Here is a 22276-nt window from a genome sequence, read left to right on the forward strand (position 1 = left end):
TTTCGTAGTGTTCCGTATTGTTTCGTAGTGTTCCGTATTGTTCCGTAGTGTTCTGTATTGTTTCGTGGTGTTCCGTATTGTTTCGTAGTGTTTCGTATTGTTCCGTAGTGTTGCGTATTGTTTCGTAGCGTTCCGTATTGTTTCGTAGTGTTCTGTATTGTTTCGTAGTGTTCCGTATTGTTCCGTAGTGTTCTGTATTGTTTCGTAGCGTTCCGTATTGTTCCGTAGTGTTCTGTATTGTTTCGTAGTGTTCTGTATTGTTTCGTAGTGTTCCGTATTGTTTCGTAGTGTTCCGTATTGTTCTGTAGTGTTCTGTATTGTTTCGTGGTGTTCCGTATTGTTTCGTAGTGTTTCGTATTGTTCCGTAGTGTTGCGTATTGTTTCGTAGCGTTCCGTATTGTTTCGTAGTGTTCTGTATTGTTTCGTAGTGTTCTGTATTGTTTCGTAGCGTTCCGTATTGTTTCGTAGTGTTCTGTATTGTTTCGTAGTGTTCCGTATTGTTTTGTAGTGTTCTGTATTGTTTCGTAGTGTTCCGTATTGTTTCGTAGTGTTCCGTATTGTTCCGTAGTGTTCTGTATTGTTTCGTAGTGTTCTGTATTGTTTCGTAGTGTTCCGTATTGTTTTGTAGTGTTCCGTATTGTTTCGTAATGTTCTGTAATGTTTCGTAGTGTTCTGTATTGTTTCGTAGTGTTCCGTATTGTTTCGTAGTGTTCTGTATTGTTTCGTAGTGTTCTGTATTGTTTCATAGTGTTCCGTATTGTTCCGTAGTGTTCTGTATTGTTCCGTAGTGTTTCGTGGTGTTCCGTATTGTTTCGTAGTGTTCTGTATTGTTTCGTAGTGTTCTGTATTGTTTCGTAGTGTTGCGTATTGTTTCGTAGTGTTCTGTATTGTTCCGTAGTGTTGCGTATTGTTTCGTAGTGTTGCGTATTGTTTCGTAGTGTTGCGTATTGTTTCGTAGTGTTGCGCATTGTTTCGTAGTGTTGCGTATTGTTTCGTAGTGTTGCGTATTGTTTCGTAGTGTTCTGTATTGTTCCGTAGTGTTGCGTATTGTTTCGTAGTGTTGCATATGTTTTGTATTATTTCATTGTGCTCGGTATTGTTTCATTGTGTTCTGTATTGCTTCGTGGTGTTGCGCAGTGTTTCGTAGTGTTTTATATTGCTTCAGTCAGTTTTTCTTACTGTACCGAGGGGCAGAGAATATCGCGTGCCAGGTGCCAACACGTGTGTCACTGGGCGAGACGTGCCACTCAAGTGTTACGTCTCTCGCTGACATACAACCATCAGTCAGCTGACTGATGAAAAAAAATCGGTGAGGTGCGCACCAGTCGTGTTGTATCTTGTATCCAGGGTCGCACTTGCCGCAAAATATTTACACTGAGTATTTTATTCTGCTTCGAGATGGGCTGGGCATGGTGGAGTGTTGGGGGGATGTCGTTGAACGACTCAGTAATGACCAGAACAGGACGACTCCTTCCTTCACCTCCTTATAGCAGGACGACTCCCTCCTTCACCTCCTTATAGCAAAACAACTCCCTCCTTCACCTCAGCAGGACGATTCCCTCCTTTACTTCCTCATAGCAGGACGACTCCCTCCTTCAGATCCTCATAGCAGGACGGCTCCCTCCTTCACCTTCTCAGAGCAGGACGAATCCTTCCTTCGCCTTCTCATAGCAGAACGACTCCCTCCTTCACCTTCTCATAGCAGGACGACTCCCTCCTTCACCTCATAGCGGGACGACTCCCTCCTTCTCATAGCAGGACGACTCCCTCCTTCACCTCAGTAGGGCAACTCCCTCCTTCAACTCCTCATAGCAGGACGACTCCCTCCTTCACCTCCTCAGAGCAGGACGACTCCCTCCTTCACCTCCTCAGAGCAGGACGACTCCCTCCTTCTCCTCAAAGCAGGACGACTCCCTCCTTCACCTCCTCAGAGCAGGACGAATCCTTCCTTCGCCTTCTCATAGCAGAACGACTCCCTCCTTCACCTCCTCATAGCAGGACGACTCCCTCCTTCACCTCATAGCGGGACGACTCCCTCCTTCTCATAGCAGGACGACTCCCTCCTTCACCTCTTCATAGCAGGACGACTCCCTCCTTCACCTCATAGCGGGACGACTCCCTCCTTCTCATAGCAGGACGACTCCCTCCTTCACCTCAGTAGGGCGACTCCCTCCTTCACCTTTTCATAGCAAGACGACTCCCTCCTTCACCTTTTCATAGCAGGACGACTCCCTCCTTCATCTCATAGCAGGACGACTCCCTCCTTCGTCTCATAGCAGGACGACTCCCTCCTTCTCCTCATAGCAGGACGACTCCCTCCTGAAACGTGGTATGATTAAACTGAAACGTGGTATGATTTAAAGAGTCGGGATATGACTGTTGAGTGTAATATTCAGGGATTTAAGTTGTTCAATGTGGATAGATGTAATGGGAAGGGGGGAGGAGTTGCATTATATGTTCGAGAAAATATTAATTGTTGCATAAAAACAGGTATAAAAATAGATGGAGCAGTAACAGAATCTGTTTGGGTAGAGTTTGTAGAGGGTCAAGAAAAACTAATTCTAGGTGTAATATACCGACCTCCAGGCTTGGATCACGATAGAGGGAGACTTCTTTGGGACGAAATTGTTAGGGCTTCTAGACACAATAACATAGTCATAGTAGGGGACTTTAACTTTAGTCAAATTGACTGGAATTCTTTGACAGGTAATCTAGAGTCCAGTGACTTTATGGAAAAAGTTCAGGACTGTTTTCTGAAGCAGAGCGTGATAGAGCCTACCAGGGGTGATAATTTGCTAGACCTAGTCTTGTCAAATAAGGAAACACTCGTGAATAATCTGGAGATCACTGAAGAGCTTGGCGCAAGCGATCACAAATCCATCACTTTTAGCATTAACTGGGAATGCAAGAATAATGATAATATAGTAAAAATCCCTGATTTCCGTTCTGCCGATTATAATGGACTTAGGAAACATCTGTTTAATCTTGATTGGGGTTATCTAGCTAATGATTTTATTGGCGATGATCATACAAATGATTATGAAGGGATCTGCTTTTATGATTGTTTTCTTAATAATATACATCATGCCCAGAGTATATACATTCCCAAGAGAGAAATTAGGTCTAATAATAACGATCCCAAATGGGTTAACAGGAGGTTAAAGCATCTATTAGGGGAGAAAAGGGGAATTTATAGGCGCATAAGAAGAGGAGAGGTTGACCTTACTGACCAGTATGTTCAACTTAAAAGAGAAGTAAAAAAGGGGATTAGAAAGGCTAAACGTGACTATGAAATTAGAGTTGCTAGTGAATCAAAGACTAATCCAAAGGGGTTCTTTCAAGTGTATAGGACGAAGGTGAAGGAAAAAGTAGGACCTCTGAAAACTGGGAATGGACAGCTGACGGATAACGAACTGGAAATGTGTTCCTTATTTAATGACTATTTTTTGTCAGTTTTTACACAGGAAGATGTAAATGAGATTCCAGTAATTAACAATTATTTAGTTCCTGATGAATTTAAATTAACTAATATTACTGTCACGAGGGACATGGTTATTAAACAGATAGACAAACTGAAGCAAAATAAGTCCCCGGGACCCGAGGTACTTAAGGAATGCAAGATGGAGCTTGTAGATGAATGGTTCAAAGAACCGACATGTTGATAAATTAGACACATGTGCAACTCTTGGGAATCTTTATTGAGGAAACGTTTGCACACAGTGGTTAACTGTCAATCCATACAGTTAGAAGACTGAGGGACTGACCACCTCAAAACTTTAAGGGTGATGGACTGATTACATCGTCTTCAAGTATCTTCTGCTTCTATCAACTTTTCTGTACTCGACTGAAGAAGCCTACTGTGTAGGCGAAACGTTTCAAAATAAAGATACCTAACTGTTGCATATGTGTCTTACCTAACAATCTGTCGGTATTTTATACCATTTTAATGTTCAGGGACATGGTTATTAAACAGATAGACAAACTGAAGCAAAATAAGTCCCCGGGACCCGATGAGCTGTTTTCCAGGGTACTTAAGGAATGCAAGATGGAGTGTGTAGATGAATGGTTCAGAGAACCGACATGTTGATAAATTAGACACATGTGCAACTCTTGGGAATCTTTATTGAGGAAACGTTTCGCCACATAGTGGCTTCATCAGTCCATACGTAGGAGAAACTTCTCCGCTGATATGCCGTATTCTATTCAAGATTGATGGACTGAACACATCGACTCAAGGTTGAGGGACTGATTACCTCATTCTCCTCCTGTTCTTCAAGTTTCTCCTACGTATGGACTGATGAAGCCACTGTGTGGCGAAACGTTTCCTCAATAAAGATTCCCAAGAGTTGCACATGTGTCTAATTTATCAACATGTCGGTTCTCTGAACCATTCATCTACAAATCTGTCAGACACTGCAACTTCTTGGGATCTTAATACTTAGGAATTCTTCGCTTGCCTAATTCTTGGGCACGACCTACTTCCACATTGAACAAATGTGACACGACCTATGACTGCTGCACCTCTCCTGCCATACGGTTTATAAGCTGCTTCTCCGCTGATATGCCGTATTCTATTCAAGATTGATGGACTGAACACACCGAATCAAGGTTGAGGGACTGATTACCTCATTCTCTTCCTGTTCTTCAAGTTTCTCCTACGTATGGACTGATGAAGCCACTGTGTGGCGAAACGTTTCCTCAATAATGATTCCCAAGAGTTGCACATGTGTCTAATTTATCAAGATGGAGTGTGTTTAATGCGTCCATCCTTACCGGTGTTGTGCCAGAGTTGTGGAAGATGGCTAATGTGGTTCCTATATTCAAATCAGGGAATAAGTCCGTTCCTTCAAATTACCATCCAATAAGCCTGACATCTATAGTGGGCAAGTTATTAGAATCAATTATAGCTGACATTATCAGAAGTCACCTTGAAGAGCATAACTTGATAAATGAATCTCAGCATGGATTCACGAGAGGTCGTTCCTGCCTGACAAACTTACTGACGTTCTTCAATAGAACATTTGAGGCAGTTGACAGTGATAAGGAATATGATATTGTTTATTTGGATTTTAGTAAAGCCTTCGATAGAGTACCTCACAAGAGACTCTTAAGAAAAGTGGCACGGTATAGGAGGTAAAGTTCTAGCATGGATAGAGACATGGCTTATCAATAGAAAGCAGAGAGTTACCATTAATGGAGTGAAACCTGAATGGGGATTAGTCACTAGTGGCGTTCCACAAGGATCAGTTTTAGGCCCTCTCTTGTTCATAATTTACATTAATGACCTTGATGATGGGATTACGAGTGACATGAGTAAGTTTGCTGATGATACAAAGATAGGCCGTATAATTCACTCTGAGGAGGATATCAATGAACTCCAGGACGATTTGGACAAATTAATGTCTTGGTCTGAAAAATGGCAGATGAAGTTCAATGTGGATAAGTGTAAGGTACTTGCCCTTGGTAATGAAAATAATCCTCGAAGCTATAATCTAGGTGAAGTAGAACTTGATCAGACAAAATGTGAAAAAGACATGGGAGTCATGGTGAGCAGAAATCTAAAGCCAAGACTGCAGTGCCTTAGTGTGCGCAACAAGGCCAACAGATTACTTGGATTTATCTCAAGAAGTATAAGTAACAGAAGTCCAAAAGTTATTTTGCAGCTCTATACATCACTAGTGAGGCCTCATTTAGATTATGCTGCTCAGTTTTGGTCCCCTTACTACAGGATGGATATAGACTCATTAGAGAACATACAGAGAAGAATGACTAAAATGATTTACTGTGTAAGGAACCTCCCGTATGAAGATAGACTTAAAGCCTTAAATCTCCACTCTCTGGAGAGGCGTAGAATGAGAGGAGATATCATTGAAGTGTATAAGTGGATGACGGGCATAAACAAGGGAGATATTAATAAAGTACTGAGGGTGTCGAACCAGGTAAGAACCAGAAATAATGGATTTAAGTTGGATAAATTTAGATTTAGAAAGGACATAGGTAAGTACTGGTTTTCTAACAGAGTTGTAGATGCGTGGAACAGTCTTCCCAGTGGGGTGATAGAGGCTAGGACCTTGTGTAGCTTTAAGAAGAGACTGGACAAATATATGAGTGGGAGGGGCTGGGTTTGAATGGTGTCATTGGGTACAGGAGTTATTTCTTGAGTAGCTTTAGGTAGATGTCGTTTTGATAAGGACCTGCCTCGCATGGGCCAGTAGGCCTTCTGCAGTGTTCCTACATTCTTATGTTCTTATGTTTACCACCTCAGCAGAACGACTCCTTCACCTCCTCATAGCAGAACGACTCCCTCCTTCACCTCCTCATAGCAGGACGCCAGGTCACCCTCATGGTGACGTGTACTTAGCTCTGTGAAGACCTGTTTGTGTGCTCTCTGTGAATCTGAACCAGGATGCCCTCTCTTGAGCAGCTTTACCAGAAGGTGAGAGAAGAACTCAGAGTTGCTAAACTGGAGATACGGCGATTAACGGAGGAGAACAAGAGGATTCGTAGTAATCCACCTGTTGTGAGTCCCCAGGTTAAGAGGGGAGCTTGGTCAGTGGCCGGGCAACATGGAACCAAGCTGAAGATTAAGAAAACGGTTGGAGAGGCAGAAACAACGAGAAACCAGAAGACTGCCGTGGAAACTTCCAACTCATTCTCGGTGCTACCTGACGAATGTGAGTGTTCTACTGGGAATGCCACAACGGGCACCAAGGAAGCATTGGCAGACGTGAGTGAGACATCCCTAGAAACCCCAACGAAGACCATCGAGAACGTCATGACGAATTCTACAAGTGGTGTAATGCTACCTGGCGAATGTGAGTCGACTACTCTAAGCATCACTACGGACGACGCCAAGGAAGGTAAAAACATTGTTGTTGTTGGGGATAGCCGGATTAGGTACATGGATAGGGCATTCTGTTTGAAGGATAGGAGTAGGAGGCAGAGAGTATGTTTTCCTGGGGCTGGGATGAAGGATATTGTTAGCCGTCTGGATGACATCATGAGAGGTAATGGGAGCAATCCTATTATCTGTCTCAGTGCTGGAGGCAACGATGTTGGCAGACGTAGGAGTGAGGACCTGATTAGCAGGTATAGGTCAGCAATAGAGATAATTAGGAAGAAGGGTGGGAAACCTGTCATATGTGGCATTTTGCCAAGGAGAGGAGTTGGAAATGAATGGTTGTCCAGAGCAATTGGTGTCAATTGCTGGCTGGACAAATACTGTAAGGAAAATGCGGTAACATTCATTGACAACTGGGACCTCTTCTATGGCAGAAATGACATGTATGCCAGGGATGGGGTTCACTTGTCTAGGTGTGGGGTGGGAGCACTGGCCAACGCAGTGGAGGGAGCTGTTAGGTCTTTAAGCTAGGAATAGTTAGTGGTATGGGTTTTGGCGGGAAAACTGTGAAGTCGCAGGGTAGTAACGTGAGTACTAGGAGAACTAGTAATAGGCAAAATGAGGAGGATATTGGAAAGCCAGTGGCACTAATTGACAATGACAGTAATAGGTTTAGTGGAATAACAGAAAGGAGCAGGAAGGGTAAAGAGATAGGAGGGTCATTAAATATTTATTACACAAACAGTCGCAGTGCTAGGAATAAGATGGACGAGTTGAGACTAGTTGCTAGTGCAGGTAACATAGATGTATTTGCCATTACTGAGACGTGGTTTAATTCAAAAAGTCGGGACATGCCTGCAGAATGTCACATTCAGGGTTTTAAATTGTTCCAAGTAGATAGAAGTATCGGGAAGGGGGGTGGGGTGGCATTGTATGTCCGAGATCGCTTGAACTGTTGCATAAAAACGGGTATTAAGTCTGAAGTAACACATACAGAGTCTGTTTGGAAAGAATTTTCAGAGGGACATGAAAAATTAATTTTAGGTGTGATATACCGTCCCCCAAATTTAGATAGGGACCAGGCGAGACTACTATGGGAGGAAATTGTTAGGGCCACAAGGCACGATAATGTAGTAATTCTAGGAGACTTTAACTTTAGTCATATTGATTGGAATTTCTTGACTGGGAATTTAGAATCATACGATTTCTTGGAAGTAGTTCAGGATTGTTTTTTGAAGCAGTTTGTGACAGAACCTACAAGGGGTAATAACCTGCTTGACTTAGTTCTGGCAAACAATGAATCCCTTGTTAATAATTTAGAAGTTTCAGAGGAACTGGGTGCTAGCAACCACAAATCAATTACATGTAGAATTGAATGGAAGTATGATAGTAGGGATAACTCAGTAACAGTCCCAGATTTTCGCTTAGCAGATTACGATGGGCTTAGAGAACACTTATCATCTGTTGACTGGGGTAACGAAGAGAGCTATCAATATGACAGTTTTCTGAACACAATACATGCTGCTCAAAGAACGTTTATCCCTTATAAGGAAATTAGATCAAATAGAAATGACCCAAAATGGATGAATAATATTCTGAAATATCTACTAGGGCATAAGAAAGGAATTTATAGGCGTATCAAAAGAGGCGAGGGTCATCTTATGAATCAGTATATTGACATTAAGAGGGACATTAAAAAGGGGATAAGAAAAGCTAAAAGGGACTATGAAATTAAAGTTGCTAGGGATTCTAAAACTAACCCAAAAAGTTTTTTCCAGGTCTATAGAACAAAAGTCAGAGATAAGATAGGTCCCCTTAAAAATAACTATGGGCATCTTACTGACAAAGAGAATGAAATGTGCTCGATTTTAAATAATTATTTTCTCTCGGTTTTTACACAGGAAGACACTAATAATATTCCGGTAATTAATTTTTATAGTGGATCAGAAGAAGATAAATTACGTAACATCATAGTCACTAGTGAAATGGTTGTGAAGCAGATAGACAGACTGAAGCAAAATAAGTCACCGGGTCCTGATGAGGTATTTTCAAGGGTTCTAAAGGAATGCAAAATGGAAGTCTGTGAACAATTAACTAATATTTTTAATTTATATCTTCAAACAGGTGCAGTGTCTGATATGTGGAAGATGGCAAATGTAATTCCTATTTTTAAAACAGGGGACAAGTCGTTACCGTCAAATTACCGCCCAATAAGCCTGACCTCAATTGTAGGCAAATTACTAGAGTCAATTATAGCTGAGATTATAGGAAGCCATCTCGATAAGCATAGCTTGATTAATGATACTCAGCATGGATTCACAAGAGGCCGGTCTTGTCTAACTAATTTATTAACTTTCTTCAGTAAAGCTTTTGAGGCTGTTGACCATGATAAAGAATTTGATATTATTTACTTAGATTTTAGTAAGGCATTTGATAGAGTTCCGCACCAAACACTGTTGAAGAAAGTAGCAGCTCATGGCATTGGGGGAAGGTTGCTCTCGTGGATCGAATCATGGCTCACAGACAGGAAGCAAAGAGTGTCCATAAATGGGATTAAATCCGAGTGGGGATCAGTAACAAGTGGCGTTCCACAGGGATCAGTCTTGGGCCCGTTGTTGTTTATAATATATATCAATGATCTTGATGAAGGAATTACTAGTGATATGAGCAAATTCGCCGATGACACGAAGATAGGTAGGATAATTGATTCAAACGTAGATGTTAGGGAACTTCAGGAGGATTTAGACAAACTCTACTCTTGGTCAGAAAAGTGGCAGATGCAGTTCAATGTAGATAAATGCAAGGTTCTGAAGCTCGGGAGTGTCCATAACCCTAGCACTTATAAGTTAAATAATGTAGAACTTAACCATACAGATTGCGAAAAGGACTTGGGGGTTATGGTAAGCAGCAACCTTAAACCAAGACAGCAATGCCTAAGCGTACGTAATAAGGCAAATAGATTACTGGGATTTATATCAAGAAGTGTAAGCAACAGAAGTCCAGAGGTCATACTGCAGCTTTATATATCATTAGTAAGGCCTCACCTAGATTATGCAGCTCAATTCTGGTCGCCATATTACAGAATGGACATAAATTCGTTAGAAAACATTCAGCGTAGGATGACTAAATTAATACATAGCATTAGAAATCTTCCTTATGAAGAAAGATTGAAGACTCTTAAGTTACATTCACTTGTTAGACGAAGAATGAGGGGAGACCTGATCGAAGTGTATAAGTGGAAGATAGGTATTAATAAAGGGGATATTAACAAGGTCTTGAGGATATCTCTCCAAGAGAGAACCCGCAGTAATGGATTTAAATTAGATAAGTTTAGATTTAGAAAGGACATAGGAAAGTATTGGTTTGGAAATAGGGTAGTAGATGAGTGGAACAGTCTACCTAGTTGGGTTATTGAGGCTAGGACTTTGGGTAGTTTCAAATTTAGGTTGGATAAATACATGAGTGGGATGGGTTGGATTTGAGTGGGACTTGCACATCAGAGCTTATTTCTTGGGTAGCATTGAAAATTGGGTAGGTCAAATGTTTGTTAGTGGGATGAATTGTAAAGGACCTGCCTAGTATGGGCCAACAGGCCTGCTGCAGTGTTCCTCCTTTCTTATGTTCTTATGACTCTCTTCTTCACCTCATAGCGGGACGACTCCCTCCTTCACCTCAGAATTACGACTCCCTCCTTCATCTCATAGCAGGACGACTCCCTCCCTCCTCAGAGCAGAACGACTCCCACCTTCACCTCCTCATAGCAGAACGACTCCCTCCTTCACCTCATAGCAGGACGACTCTCTCCTTCACCTCCTTCGTAGCAGAACGACTTCCTCTTTCAGAGCAGAACGACTTCCTCTTTCAGAGCAGAACGACTTCCTCTTTCAGAGCAGAACGACTCCCCCTTTCACCTCCTTCAGAGCAGAACGCCTCCCTCCTTCACCTCCTTCAGAGCAGGATGACTCCCTCCTTCAGAGCAGGATGACTCCCTCCGTCAGAGCAGAATACCTCCCTCCTTCTTCATAGCAGAATGACTCCCTTCTTCACCTCCTTCAGATCAGAATGACTCCCTTCTTCACCTCCTTCAGATCAGAATGACTCCCTCCTTCACCTTCTTCAGAGCAGAATGACTCCCTCCTTCACCTTCTTCAGATCAGAATGACTCCCTTCTTCACCTCCTTCAGATCAGAATGACTCCCTCCTTCACCTTCTTCAGAGCAGAATGACTCCCTTCTTCACCTCCTTCAGATCAGAATGACTCCCTCCTTCACCTTCTTCAGAGCAGAATGACTCCCTCCTTCACCTTCTTCAGATCAGAATGACTCCCTTCTTCACCTCCTTCAGATCAGAATGACTCCCTTCTTCACCTCCTTCAGAGCAGAATGACTCCCTCCTTCACCTCCTTCAGAGCAGAATGACTCCCTTCTTCACCTCCTTCAGAGCAGAATGACTCCCTCCTTCACCTCCTTCAGAGCAGAATGACTCCCTCCTTCACCTCCTTCAGATCAGAATGACTCCCTTCTTCACCTCCTTCAGAGCAGAATGACTCCCTCCTTCACCTTATTCAGAGCAGAATGACTCCCTCCTTCACCTTCAGAGCAGAATGACTCCCTCCTTCACCTTCTTCAGAGCAGAATGACTCCCTCCTTCACCTTCTTCAGAGCAGAATGACTCCCTCCTTCACCTTCTTCAGAGCAGAATGACTCCCTCCTTCACCTCCTTCATAGCAGAATGACTCCCTCCTTCACCTCCTTCATAGCAGAATGACTCCCTTCTTCACCTCCTTCATAGCAGAATGACTCCCTCCTTCACCTCCTTCATAGCAGAATGACTCCCTTCTTCACCTCCTTCATAGCAGAATGACTCCCTCCTTCACCTTCTTCAGAGCAGAATGACTCCCTTCTTCACCTTCTTCAGAGCAGAATGACTCCCTTCTTCACCTCCTTCATAGCAGAATGACTCCCTTCTTCACCTTCTTCAGAGCAGAATGACTCCCTTCTTCACCTCCTTCATAGCAGAATGACTCCCTCCTTCACCTTCTTCAGAGCAGAATGACTCCCTCCTTCACCTCCTTCAGAGCAGAATGACTCCCTCCTTCACCTCCTTCAGAGCAGAATGACTCCCTCCTTCACCTTCTTCAGAGCAGATTGACTCCCTCCTTCACCTCCTTCAGAGCAGAATGACTCCCTCCTTCACCTCCTTCAGAGCAGAATGACTCCCTCCTTCACCTTCTTCAGAGCAGAATGACTCCCTCCTTCAGAGCAGAATGACTCCCTCCTTCACCTCCTTCAGAGCAGAATGACTCCCTCCTTCACCTCCTTCAGAACAAAATGACTCGCTCCTTCACCTCCTTCAGAGCAGAATGACTCCCTCCTTCACAGAATGACTCCTTCAGAGCAGAATGACTCCCTCCTTCACCTCCTCCTCACCTCCTTCAGAGCAGAATGACTCCCTTCTTCACCTTCTTCAGAGCAGAATGACTACCTGCTTCACCTCCCTCCTTCACCTCAGAGCAGAATGACTCCCTCCTTCACCTCCTCCTTCACCTCCTTCAGAGCAGAATGACTCCCTCCTTCACCTCCTTCAGAGCAGAATGACTCCCTCCTTCACCTCCTTCAGAGCAGAATGACTCCCTCCTTCACCTTCTTCAGAGCAGAATGACTCCCTCCTTCACCTCCTTCAGAGCAGAATGACTCCCTCCTTCACCTCCTTCAGAGCAGAATGACTCCCTCCTTCACCTCCTTCAGAGCAGAATGACTCCCTCCTTCACCTCCTTCAGAGCAGAATGACTCGCTCCTTCACCTCCTTCAGAGCAGAATGACTCGCTCCTTCACCTCCTTCAGAGCAGAATGACTCGCTCCTTCACCTCCTTCAGAGCAGAATGACTCCCTCCTTCACCTCCCTCAGGCAACAAGTAGCATCGGGGACTCAGAAGGACATAAAGGGAAATTCCCTTATCCATCCTTTCCTCCTTTCTCTATAGTCCCATGACTTTATCTCTCTCTCTCTCTCTCTCTCTCTCTCTCTCTCTCTCTCTCTCTCTCTCTCTCTCTCTCTCTCTCTCTCTCTCTCTTAGGTCTTCTCGCCTTGTAACACTTTTTCTCTTTCCTACCACTATTTATTCCATCCTCCCCTAGTCTACCTCCTGGTGAGCGTAGGGTGTCGTGTTTGAATAATGATGGGCGTGGCTGGCGGTGGGCGTGGCTGGCGATGGGCGTGACTAGTGGTGGGCGTGGCTGGTGGGCGTGACTCTTTACAGGAGAGTGAATGGAAGTGTAAGGGTGGAGGACGAGTTAGGAAGGGCAAAGGGAGACTGTAAGGATGATAGTTGAGTTGCGCGAGAGAGAGAGAGAGGGAGAGAGAGAGAGAGAGAGGAGGGAGAGAGGGAGAGGGAGAGAGAGGGAGGGAGAGAGGGAGAGGGAGAGAGAGGGAGGGAGAGAGGGAGAGGAAGGGAGGGAGAGAGAGGGAGGGAGAGAGAGGGAGGGAGAGAGAGGGAGAGAGGAGAGAGAGAGAGAGAGGGAGGGAGAGAGAGGGAGGGAGGGAGAGAGAGAGAGAGAGGGAGGGGAGAGAGAGAGGGAGGGAGGGAGAGAGAGAGAGCGAGAGGGAGGGAGAGGGAGGGAGGGAGAGGGAGGGGAGGGAGAGGGAAGGAGGGGAGAGGAGAGGGAGAGAGGGAGGGAGAGAGGAGGGAGAGAGGGAGAGAGAGGGAGAGAGAGGGAGAGAGGGGAAGAGAGGGGAGAGAGGGAGAGAGAGAGAGAGAGAGAGAGAGAGAGAGAGAGAGAGAGAGAGAGAGAGAGAGAGGAAAGAGGTGAAGAGGGTGTGGTCATCTATTGCTTTCGTCAAACTTTTACCAGAGTGGCGAGTCTTACCTAGCTCAGTCTCTCCTGAAGAACTGAGACACTAAGCAACATATGGGAATCTTTATTGAAGAAAAATTTCGCTACACAGTGGCTTCATCAGTCCTATAAAAAGCAGGAAGGTATAAGGAGAGGAGGAGTTTGAGGTAATCAGTCCCTCAGCCTGGAGTCGATGTGTTCAGTCTATCAATCTTGTAGAAAGTACAGCACAGGGCCGTAGCAGTGGCTTATCTACTGCAGTCGGGTGAAGTGAAGCAGGAGGAGGTGGGGTCGTAGTGGAACCGCCCACTTGTCTAAGTACGTCTTCATCCAAAGGTTTTGAAGAATTCTTTGTATTAAGATCCCATGATGATGCGGTGTCTGACAGATGTGATGAATGGTTTTGAAAACCGGCAAGTTGAAGTGTCTCAGTTCTTCAACGTGTCGGTTTTCAAAACCATTCATCACATATATATGTCATCTCTCACCCTAATCTTGCCACCCTCAACACCATTGTTAACGAGGAGCTGATTAAAATATCGACTTGGATGACAGCCAATAAACTTACGCTTAACACTGACAAAACCTACTATATTATGTTTGGTAGCAGAGCAGGAGATGCACAAATTAACATTAAGATTGACAACACTCTAATTACCAGAAATAATGGGGGAAAATTCCTAGGCTTATACCTTGACAACAACCTGAATTTCAACACCCATATCCAGCATATAGCCAAAAAAGTATCCAAAACGGTTGGGATCCTCTCCAAGATACGATACTACGTGCCGCAAAATGCCCTTCTCACAGTATACCACTCACTTATTTATCCATACCTCACCTATGCTATTTGTGCTTGGGGATCAACTGCAGCAACACACCTAAAGCCAATAATAACCCAACAAAAAGCTGCAGTAAGAATAATCACTAAATCCCATCCCTGGCAACACACCCCCCCACTCTTCATAGACCTAAACTTACTCCCAGTTCAGTACATCCACACTTACTACTGTGCAATCTACATCTACAGGGCCTTAAACTCTAATATCAACCTTGACCTAAAACGCTGTCTTGATAGATGTGACAGAACCCACAGGCATAACACCAGACACAAACATCTCTACGACATTCCCCGTGTCCGACTAAACCTTTACAAAAATTCAATGTATGTCAAAGGCCCTAAAATCTGGAATACCCTACCTGAGAACTCTAGAACTGCAGACACATTCACCACCTTCAAAACTACCATTAGAAAACATCTTATCTCCCTGATACACCCCGTCAACTAACTACACGAATACCACCTAGTGGTTCACACTTACACTCACTCACTCATTTGACCATAAACAGAAATATTAATCTCAGTCTTAAAATAATGAATCCTGTGATACTCCAATACTGAAACTATGTACTGTGCCAAAACAAAAGCATTCACATTGCTAAACTCACAAACTAGTATTTAGTCACTTAGCCATAATACCAACTTACCTCATAATTTGTAATATTTTACAATTAAGAATAAAACTAAGTATGCCCGAAATGCCTAGCCATGCTAAGCGTTCTAGTGGTACACTCTGTAATCACAATTTTACTACATGTAAACCAAACAATAACCAAATTTCTGTAAACTCAGCATTGTAATCCTTATAGAGAATAAACTTTGAATTTGAATTTGAATCAGTCTCTCCTCACTTGTCGTTTTCTCTCTGCTATTCCTTACACGCTTCCCGTTTTCTTCCAAGTTTACTGTTTGACGTTGAGCGTTTCGTAAGAGTTCTGATCATTAATTAATTAATTTATTTATTTGTCTTTGCAAATAGTACATTGAGATTATGTATTTACAATAATGAGTAGCAAAGCAAAGAGAGCCTAATAGACAGCTGTTCATTTCCATTATTTTAGATTTAAAGCCCTTGGGTGGGATATAAAAAACTTGGGTAGGGTTTAAAACAAGAGGGTGGGACTTAAAGCACCAGGGTAGGATTTAAAACACAAGGGTGAGATATAAAACAACAGGGTGGGATTTAAAACACCAGGGTGGGATTTAAAACACCAGGGTGAGATATTAAACAGGGTGGGATTTGAAACACTTGGGTAGGGTTTAAAACAACAAGGTAAGACTTAAAACACCTGGGTGGTATTTATAACACCTAGGTGGGATTTTAAACACCAAAGTGAGACTTAAAACACCTGGGTGGTTCTGTCGCTGTAAGGATATATATTAATGTAAAGCGTTAAACCCGTATGGGGCCATTCGCTCCAAGGAGTCATGGAAGCTTGATCCTCCGTCCGCTCATGGCGACCAGAGTCTGACCAAACAGACTGTTGGTGGTGCAAGATGCTGGTAGTTGGACTCCAGGTGTTTCAGGGAGCTTTTTCGCCAGGACTGTGATGTGGGTGTGCACCGCGTGTGCGTCTGGTATGTGCACCCTGCGTGTGCGTCTGGTATGTGCACCCTGCGTGTGCGTCACATTGTTACTCTGCCCACGACTGCTGGGTTGTTGACTGGGTTAGTGGGTTGGCTGATAGGCTTGTTAGGTTTAAGGCCAGTCAACCACACGAGGGGTCAATAAGGTTGCTTGACATCTGTGCATCACTAGTCAAGAATGATTTAATTCTTAAAGTAGGGATTTAAATCAATTCTCAGCGTGGGTGGAGGAGGGAGGTTGTGAGTGGGAGAAGGTGTGGGGTTTGTGGAGCACTAACCCCGTAAGTCCTCTACGGGGCGCATGCGCAGATGACCACGTGTACTGGAGCCTGGGTGACCATGTGCAGAGGAGAGCAGGTGACTACAGGTATAGTAGCGTGGGCGACTGCGTGTCCCGGGACGTAGATATGTGAGACATTGCGGACGTGGGTGATGGTAAGATCCTGTGGGTGTGGGTCCATCTAGGTGCTGGTGAGAGGTCAAGAGAAGATGGGGGTCAGACATGGGCTGGACCAAGCATGGGTGTGGTCCCTCCTTCCCAGAACACCGGGTCATCTCAATTCACTACCCTAAGTAACAATGGTTCCTACCCTAAAATAAGGGTATCATTCCCACTCTTAAATGCCTTGAACCTTAATTAAACCTTATTAAAAGGTAATTCCAAACAGGGAAGAACTTCAGGTCTAGAAGATAATGATTTCTACACACACACACACACACACACACACACACACACACACACACACACACACACACACACACACACACACACACACACACACACTGAGAGAGAACTCAAGTCTCTTGTGGTTACCGCTTATAAAACACACACACAAACGAAATGAGAGAGTTGAGAATTGGCAGTAGTAGGGGAAATGAAAGATTGGAGGTCCGACTAGAATGGAACATGGAGCGAATAGAGGTAGATATTAGGGACTGGATGCATCATCTCAAAGGATCTATGAAAGGTGAGGCTGCTCACAATAGATGAACGAGAAGAAAATAGGAATGCTGAGGAGCTGGTAGAAAGGGAGAAGTTTGTCGGTGCACAAATAACCTGCACATAAGAGAATAGACCTTATGGCGACGTTTTGGTCCGACTTGGACCATTAACTAGTCACACAGAGTCGCGAGAAGAAGAGAAGTTTGTCGGTGGATGACAAAAAGAAATGTATCATAGTGGCGTAAATAGTTCTGTATGGGTGTGTGGCATAGTCCCCACAGAGTGTAATGTTTCTAACACTGTTATGGGAGTGAGTCAGGGTTCTATCAGATTATAATGTGGTTTCAGCACTTTGGTAGGGACGTGTTATGGACTTTAAATGTTGCAGCGAGGAGGCGGCTGGAGGCAGTGGAGAAATCATGTCCAGGATCAACTTGTGGTGTTAATGAAGAGAATTAGGATTGAATAAGTTGGAAGACGGTATGGTGATATAAATTTAATAATTCAGAAAGCAGAGGGAAGGGTTGGTCATTTAGAAAGGATAGTGAGACAGGTCGACCAAGAGGGTATATAAACCAGAGCCGGATGGAAGTTTGTGTAGGAATTATCTCAGGAATGGCTTGAAGGAGGTTGTGAAGACGGTTTTGAGAGGTAGGGTGCTTGATCATCTGCCAAGTATATGTGACTGTAAAGACACATTATGCATAAGATGATCTTATTGGAACAAAGTTGATGCAATAAAAGGTTTCTCTAGAACGTGTGTCTTCACTATCGTGTGTCAGATAAGATTGAAGACATTTTGAGACGAACTTTTGGAGTGCAAAGTTAGTTATATCTGAGAGTCAGCTACAGTCAAATTTGAGTCTTGGCAGTTGCAAGCAGTGGACCTGTACATTGAAGAATGGGTGTGCATGTTGTGGTTCAGTGGATCGTTGAATCGTGGTGTCTGTCCACTTCTGGTCAGAAAGATGTGTTGAGCAACTGTTTGTTTGCAGTCGTGTCATTACCATTCCGTGAGTCATGATGACGGCTTTGAGGGGACTTGAGCTAGATTTCGTCACGGCCACGCTGGAGGGAGAATCATCTGTAAAAACTGGCATTTGTGGTCGCAGTGGTGGCCCATGATAACCTCCCTATGGTGTATAAATATACCCAGTTGGATGAATCTTATTGTAGCCAGCTGGCCCAGTGGTTTACGCACTGGCCTGGTGTTTTACACTCACTTGCCATGGATTCTAACCCCACTTGTACACCGTAGTTTGTTTTAATAAAATGTTTTCCAACCAGAGTGCGAGAGACGGTGAATGTGATTTCTTATTTTGGGGGGGAGGGGGTCACCCTGTCTTGGGTGGGGAAACAGCCGATGTATTAGACGGGTATTTTAATATATTTCCTTGTTTTGGTTTGCAGTTCGCGGACGGAAGAGGTGGACAGCGCCTGCGTGGTGCGTGCGCGAGGCTTGCCCTGGCAGAGCTCGGACCAGGACATCGCTAAGTTCTTCAGAGGCCTCAATATTGCAAAGTAAGTACCCTCACACACACACACACACACACACACACACACTCTCTGGCCTACCAAACAACACCCGCTACTCTTCCACTACCAGTGATATTAGTGCAAATTTGAACGCTTCCTGGATACTCTCTTGAGTCACGGGAAGGCCTTGTAATCAACAGAAATAGAAAATGAGGGTACGTTTCTCAACACACCTGACCTGGATCTAGAGAGAGAGTGACAGAGAGAAAGAAGGACAAAGAGACAGAGACAGACCCAGCCAGTCAAAGACAGAAAGAAGAAATTGACAAGCGACGTTTTTATTGAACACAAGTGTCGTCATGTTCACGTTGAGGTTCACTGTTTTGTTGTGTATTATTTTACACCAGTCTGACGTGTGTGAGAGCCAAGGTGAGTCAGATGGTAAGAAACAACTCGCTGCTTCACCAAGTCACCGCTGAACTTTTCTCAACTCCCAGAACTCTCACAGGCTGCTGGACCATCACCTCAGTTCTGAGTTACAGATGAACTTACATAAATTCTTATTGTTTCTCACATGCGAATTTTCTAACAGTGATTGGCACTCAGAATTACTAAAAAAAATCTCCTAACTATAATTCTGCTCATTACTTACCTAGAATTTTGAGAGGGAACTTGGGTGACGTTTCGGTCGGTCCGGTTGTCAAACTCCAGCTTGACAATGAACCAGGATGGACCGAAACGTCTTTATTTTCTACTCAGAGGACTGGATATTTTGAGAATTGTTTCAGCCATGGTATTATAACTTGTATTCTAAATGAGGCATGTTGATTATGGGGACAGATCATTGTTTAATATTAAACAATTAACTTAGTTAAGTACACTGTTAGGAAATAAAGTTAACGATAGTGTATTAAGTGTAAGGTACCCTTAACGGGTGGGCTGTCTGATGGTTGAAGGAAGCGATTAGATGGTGCAGTAGTTAGGGTGTTAGTTGGGGATGGGTGGTTCGACCGTGATTGTGGGTTAGTTTATTTAGGTACAGGTACACATAAGTGCAATTATGGTGCATAAGTAACTTGTAAATTACCCTCCAGGATAACCCCATTGGGGTTAATTCCATTGGGGGGGGGCCTTGTAGGTGCAAGGGGTTAGTTAGCCTTTTTGGTGAGATGAGTGGGCGAGGGGCTTGTGAGACGGGCCATTATTTCTGTCATGGTTTGGTGAACTGATGGAGTGGTTAGTGAGAGGGAGAGAGGGGGGAGGAGGGAGGTAAAGACGGATATAATTGGTATTGGTGGGAAAGGAAGGTGTGAAGGTAAGTTGATAATAGAAGAGTGGATGTCGGTCACTTATCCCACGATGTCTCTCCTGACATCGCTAGTCGTATCATCACTAGTCCCACGATCTCTCTCCTGGCATCACTTATCCCACGATGTCTCTCCTGACATATCTAGTCCTGGCATCACTAGTCCTAAATAAACTCACTTATTTGCTTGCTTACATACAGTACTGACAAGTACATAAACAAGAGAAACGTGCAAGACCTCGATATCTTTATTCTGAAGATGTTTTGCCAACCCTTTGTTTTATCAGTTCCATACAGAGGTTGTTAGAGACAGTAGGATATTAAACAATTAGTTCCTCAGACTCGAAGGTGATAGCCACCTTGATATTCATGACTCTGAAGCAAGACTAAGGGGGTTAGCACCTTCAAGGCTGAGGGACTGATTACCTCATCTACTGTCTCCAGTTACTAACCTCTGTATCGAACTAATGTAGCTACTGGTTAACGAAACGTATCTCTACGGTGCCCCGTGGCCTGGTGGGTAAAGCTCTCGCTTCACACGGCGAGTGTCCGGGTTCGATTTCCGGCGAGGGATAGAAACATTGGGCGTGTTTCTTTACACCGGTTGTCTATGTTCCCCATCTGTAAAATGAGTACCTGGGTGTTAGTCGACTGGTGTGGGTCGCATCCTGGGACAAAACTGACCTAATTTGCCAGAAGTGCTCAGCATAACAAGCGGCTTGCTATATAGTAGTATGTCATTGATGTCATCTAGGTCTGTATACCTTGTACATGTACTTGTAGAAATAAAGATTATTATTATTATTATTATTATTATTATTATTATTATTATTATTATTATTATTAATTATTTATTTTATTAAAATACCCAGTTATTACACGTCTAATTTATACACACGTTTATATTTAGAGTTGGATACAAGAAATACACTTTTTTAAATTATGGTCTTGAGGGTACAGTGATGTTATAGGCACATAAAAAAAAACTTTTGTGGAACCCCAAAGGTTAATAAACCACACACTCCTGGGTTATCCTGGGTTACTAACCCTCTTAAGTCTACGCGAAATGCTCAGGCATGTTAGTGGCTTTCTTTGTACTTGACAATATTTTATAAATGTAAATCGCACATTGTATATTATGCAAAGAAATAAAATGTAATTGAATGGAATTTAAATCTGAATAAATTTGGTCATATTTCTTGAATAAATTTAGTTTAGGGTACTCTGCGTGCTCTTAGAATGCCAGTGTCAAAGAAAACTGACTGGAGAAAACGGGAGACGATGTTCTCAGCGATTACAGAAGTAATTTCAGGATCCCACGATAACTCGGATTCGCACCGTTTTTTGAAACCTCAGAGGCTGACTTAACGGAAGTAAAACCTCAGGAAGAGCCCTGAAGGTAAACCCTAAGGAAGACACCTGAAGGTAAACCCTAAGGAAGACACCTGAAGGTAAACCCTAAGGAAGAGACCTGAAGGTAAACCCTAAGGAAGACACCTGAAGGTAAACCCTAAGGAAGACACCTGAAGGTAAACCCTAAGGAAGAGACCTGAAGGTAAACCCTAAGGAAGACACCTGAAGGTAAACCCTAAGGAAGAGACCTGAAGGTAAACCCTAAGGAAGAGACCTGAAGGTAAACCCTAAGGAAGACACCTGAAGGTAAACCCTAAGGAAGAGACCTGAAGGTAAACCCTAAGGAAGAGACCTGAAGGTAAACCCTAAGGAAGACACCTGAAGGTAAACCCTAAGGAAGACACCTGAAGGTAAACCCTAAGGAAGAGACCTAAGCATTTCCCAGACTGGGGTAAGGGAGAATTGGTTTGAAGCAGCTGACAGCCTAAGAAACCAGGCTCAATCTGGGGCGGAGGTGAGACCTATGGGAAATGAATGGTAATAAGGCTTGATCCAAGGAATGGGAGGTGACAGTAGGTCTAGTTCAGCATCAAGGAACGTCCCTTGAAGGGGAGATAGTAGAATGAGCATGTGTTGTAGTTCCTTATACCTGTGTTCGCACTAGTGTACTGTGAGATAGTGTTGTGGAATAAATAATAGCCAGTCCCTGGTGACTTGCCTGTGACGGGCCTCGAGGGTTGTCTTGCATTCTAGCCCGAGGCTAGACTTTTTCCTTCATTACCTGATAAACCAGACTGTTGGTGAAGGTAGCCAACAGGCTTGTACAGCCACTGCAACCTAGCTGATTTAGTACATCCTGCAAGATTTGGTCCAGTATTCTGGAGTTCATCGTCAAGTCTGGTGGTGGTTCGTGAGAATATACAACCTCTAAACATGGACACTTTGCTCCGCGCTGCCAGACTTACGGCCTTTTTATAGTTTCGTTATTAACGAGTAATAATGAGTAAAGTAAGATAAGATTTTGTCGGGATTTTTAACCCTGGAGAGTTAACCACCCAGGATAACCTAAGAAAGTCAGTGCGTCATCGAGGGCTCT

At 43.7% G+C, this 22276-nt stretch overlaps 1 protein-coding gene across 3 annotated transcripts in view; it reads left to right on the forward strand.

Moving 5' to 3' along the window:
* fus (epithelial splicing regulatory protein fusilli) overlaps nucleotides 1–22276 on the forward strand; it is a 302666-nt gene that overhangs the window by 200554 nt on the left and 79836 nt on the right. For all 3 annotated transcript variants that reach the window (XM_053777572.2, XM_053777566.2, XM_053777567.2), the window contains exon 6: nucleotides 18456–18566. In XM_053777572.2, coding sequence (XP_053633547.1) covers nucleotides 18456–18566 — 111 coding nt within the window. The remainder of the gene's footprint in view (nucleotides 1–18455; nucleotides 18567–22276) is intronic.

Source organism: Cherax quadricarinatus, chromosome 18 (assembly GCF_038502225.1).
Source record: "Cherax quadricarinatus isolate ZL_2023a chromosome 18, ASM3850222v1, whole genome shotgun sequence".
NCBI lineage: Eukaryota > Metazoa > Arthropoda > Malacostraca > Decapoda > Parastacidae > Cherax > Cherax quadricarinatus.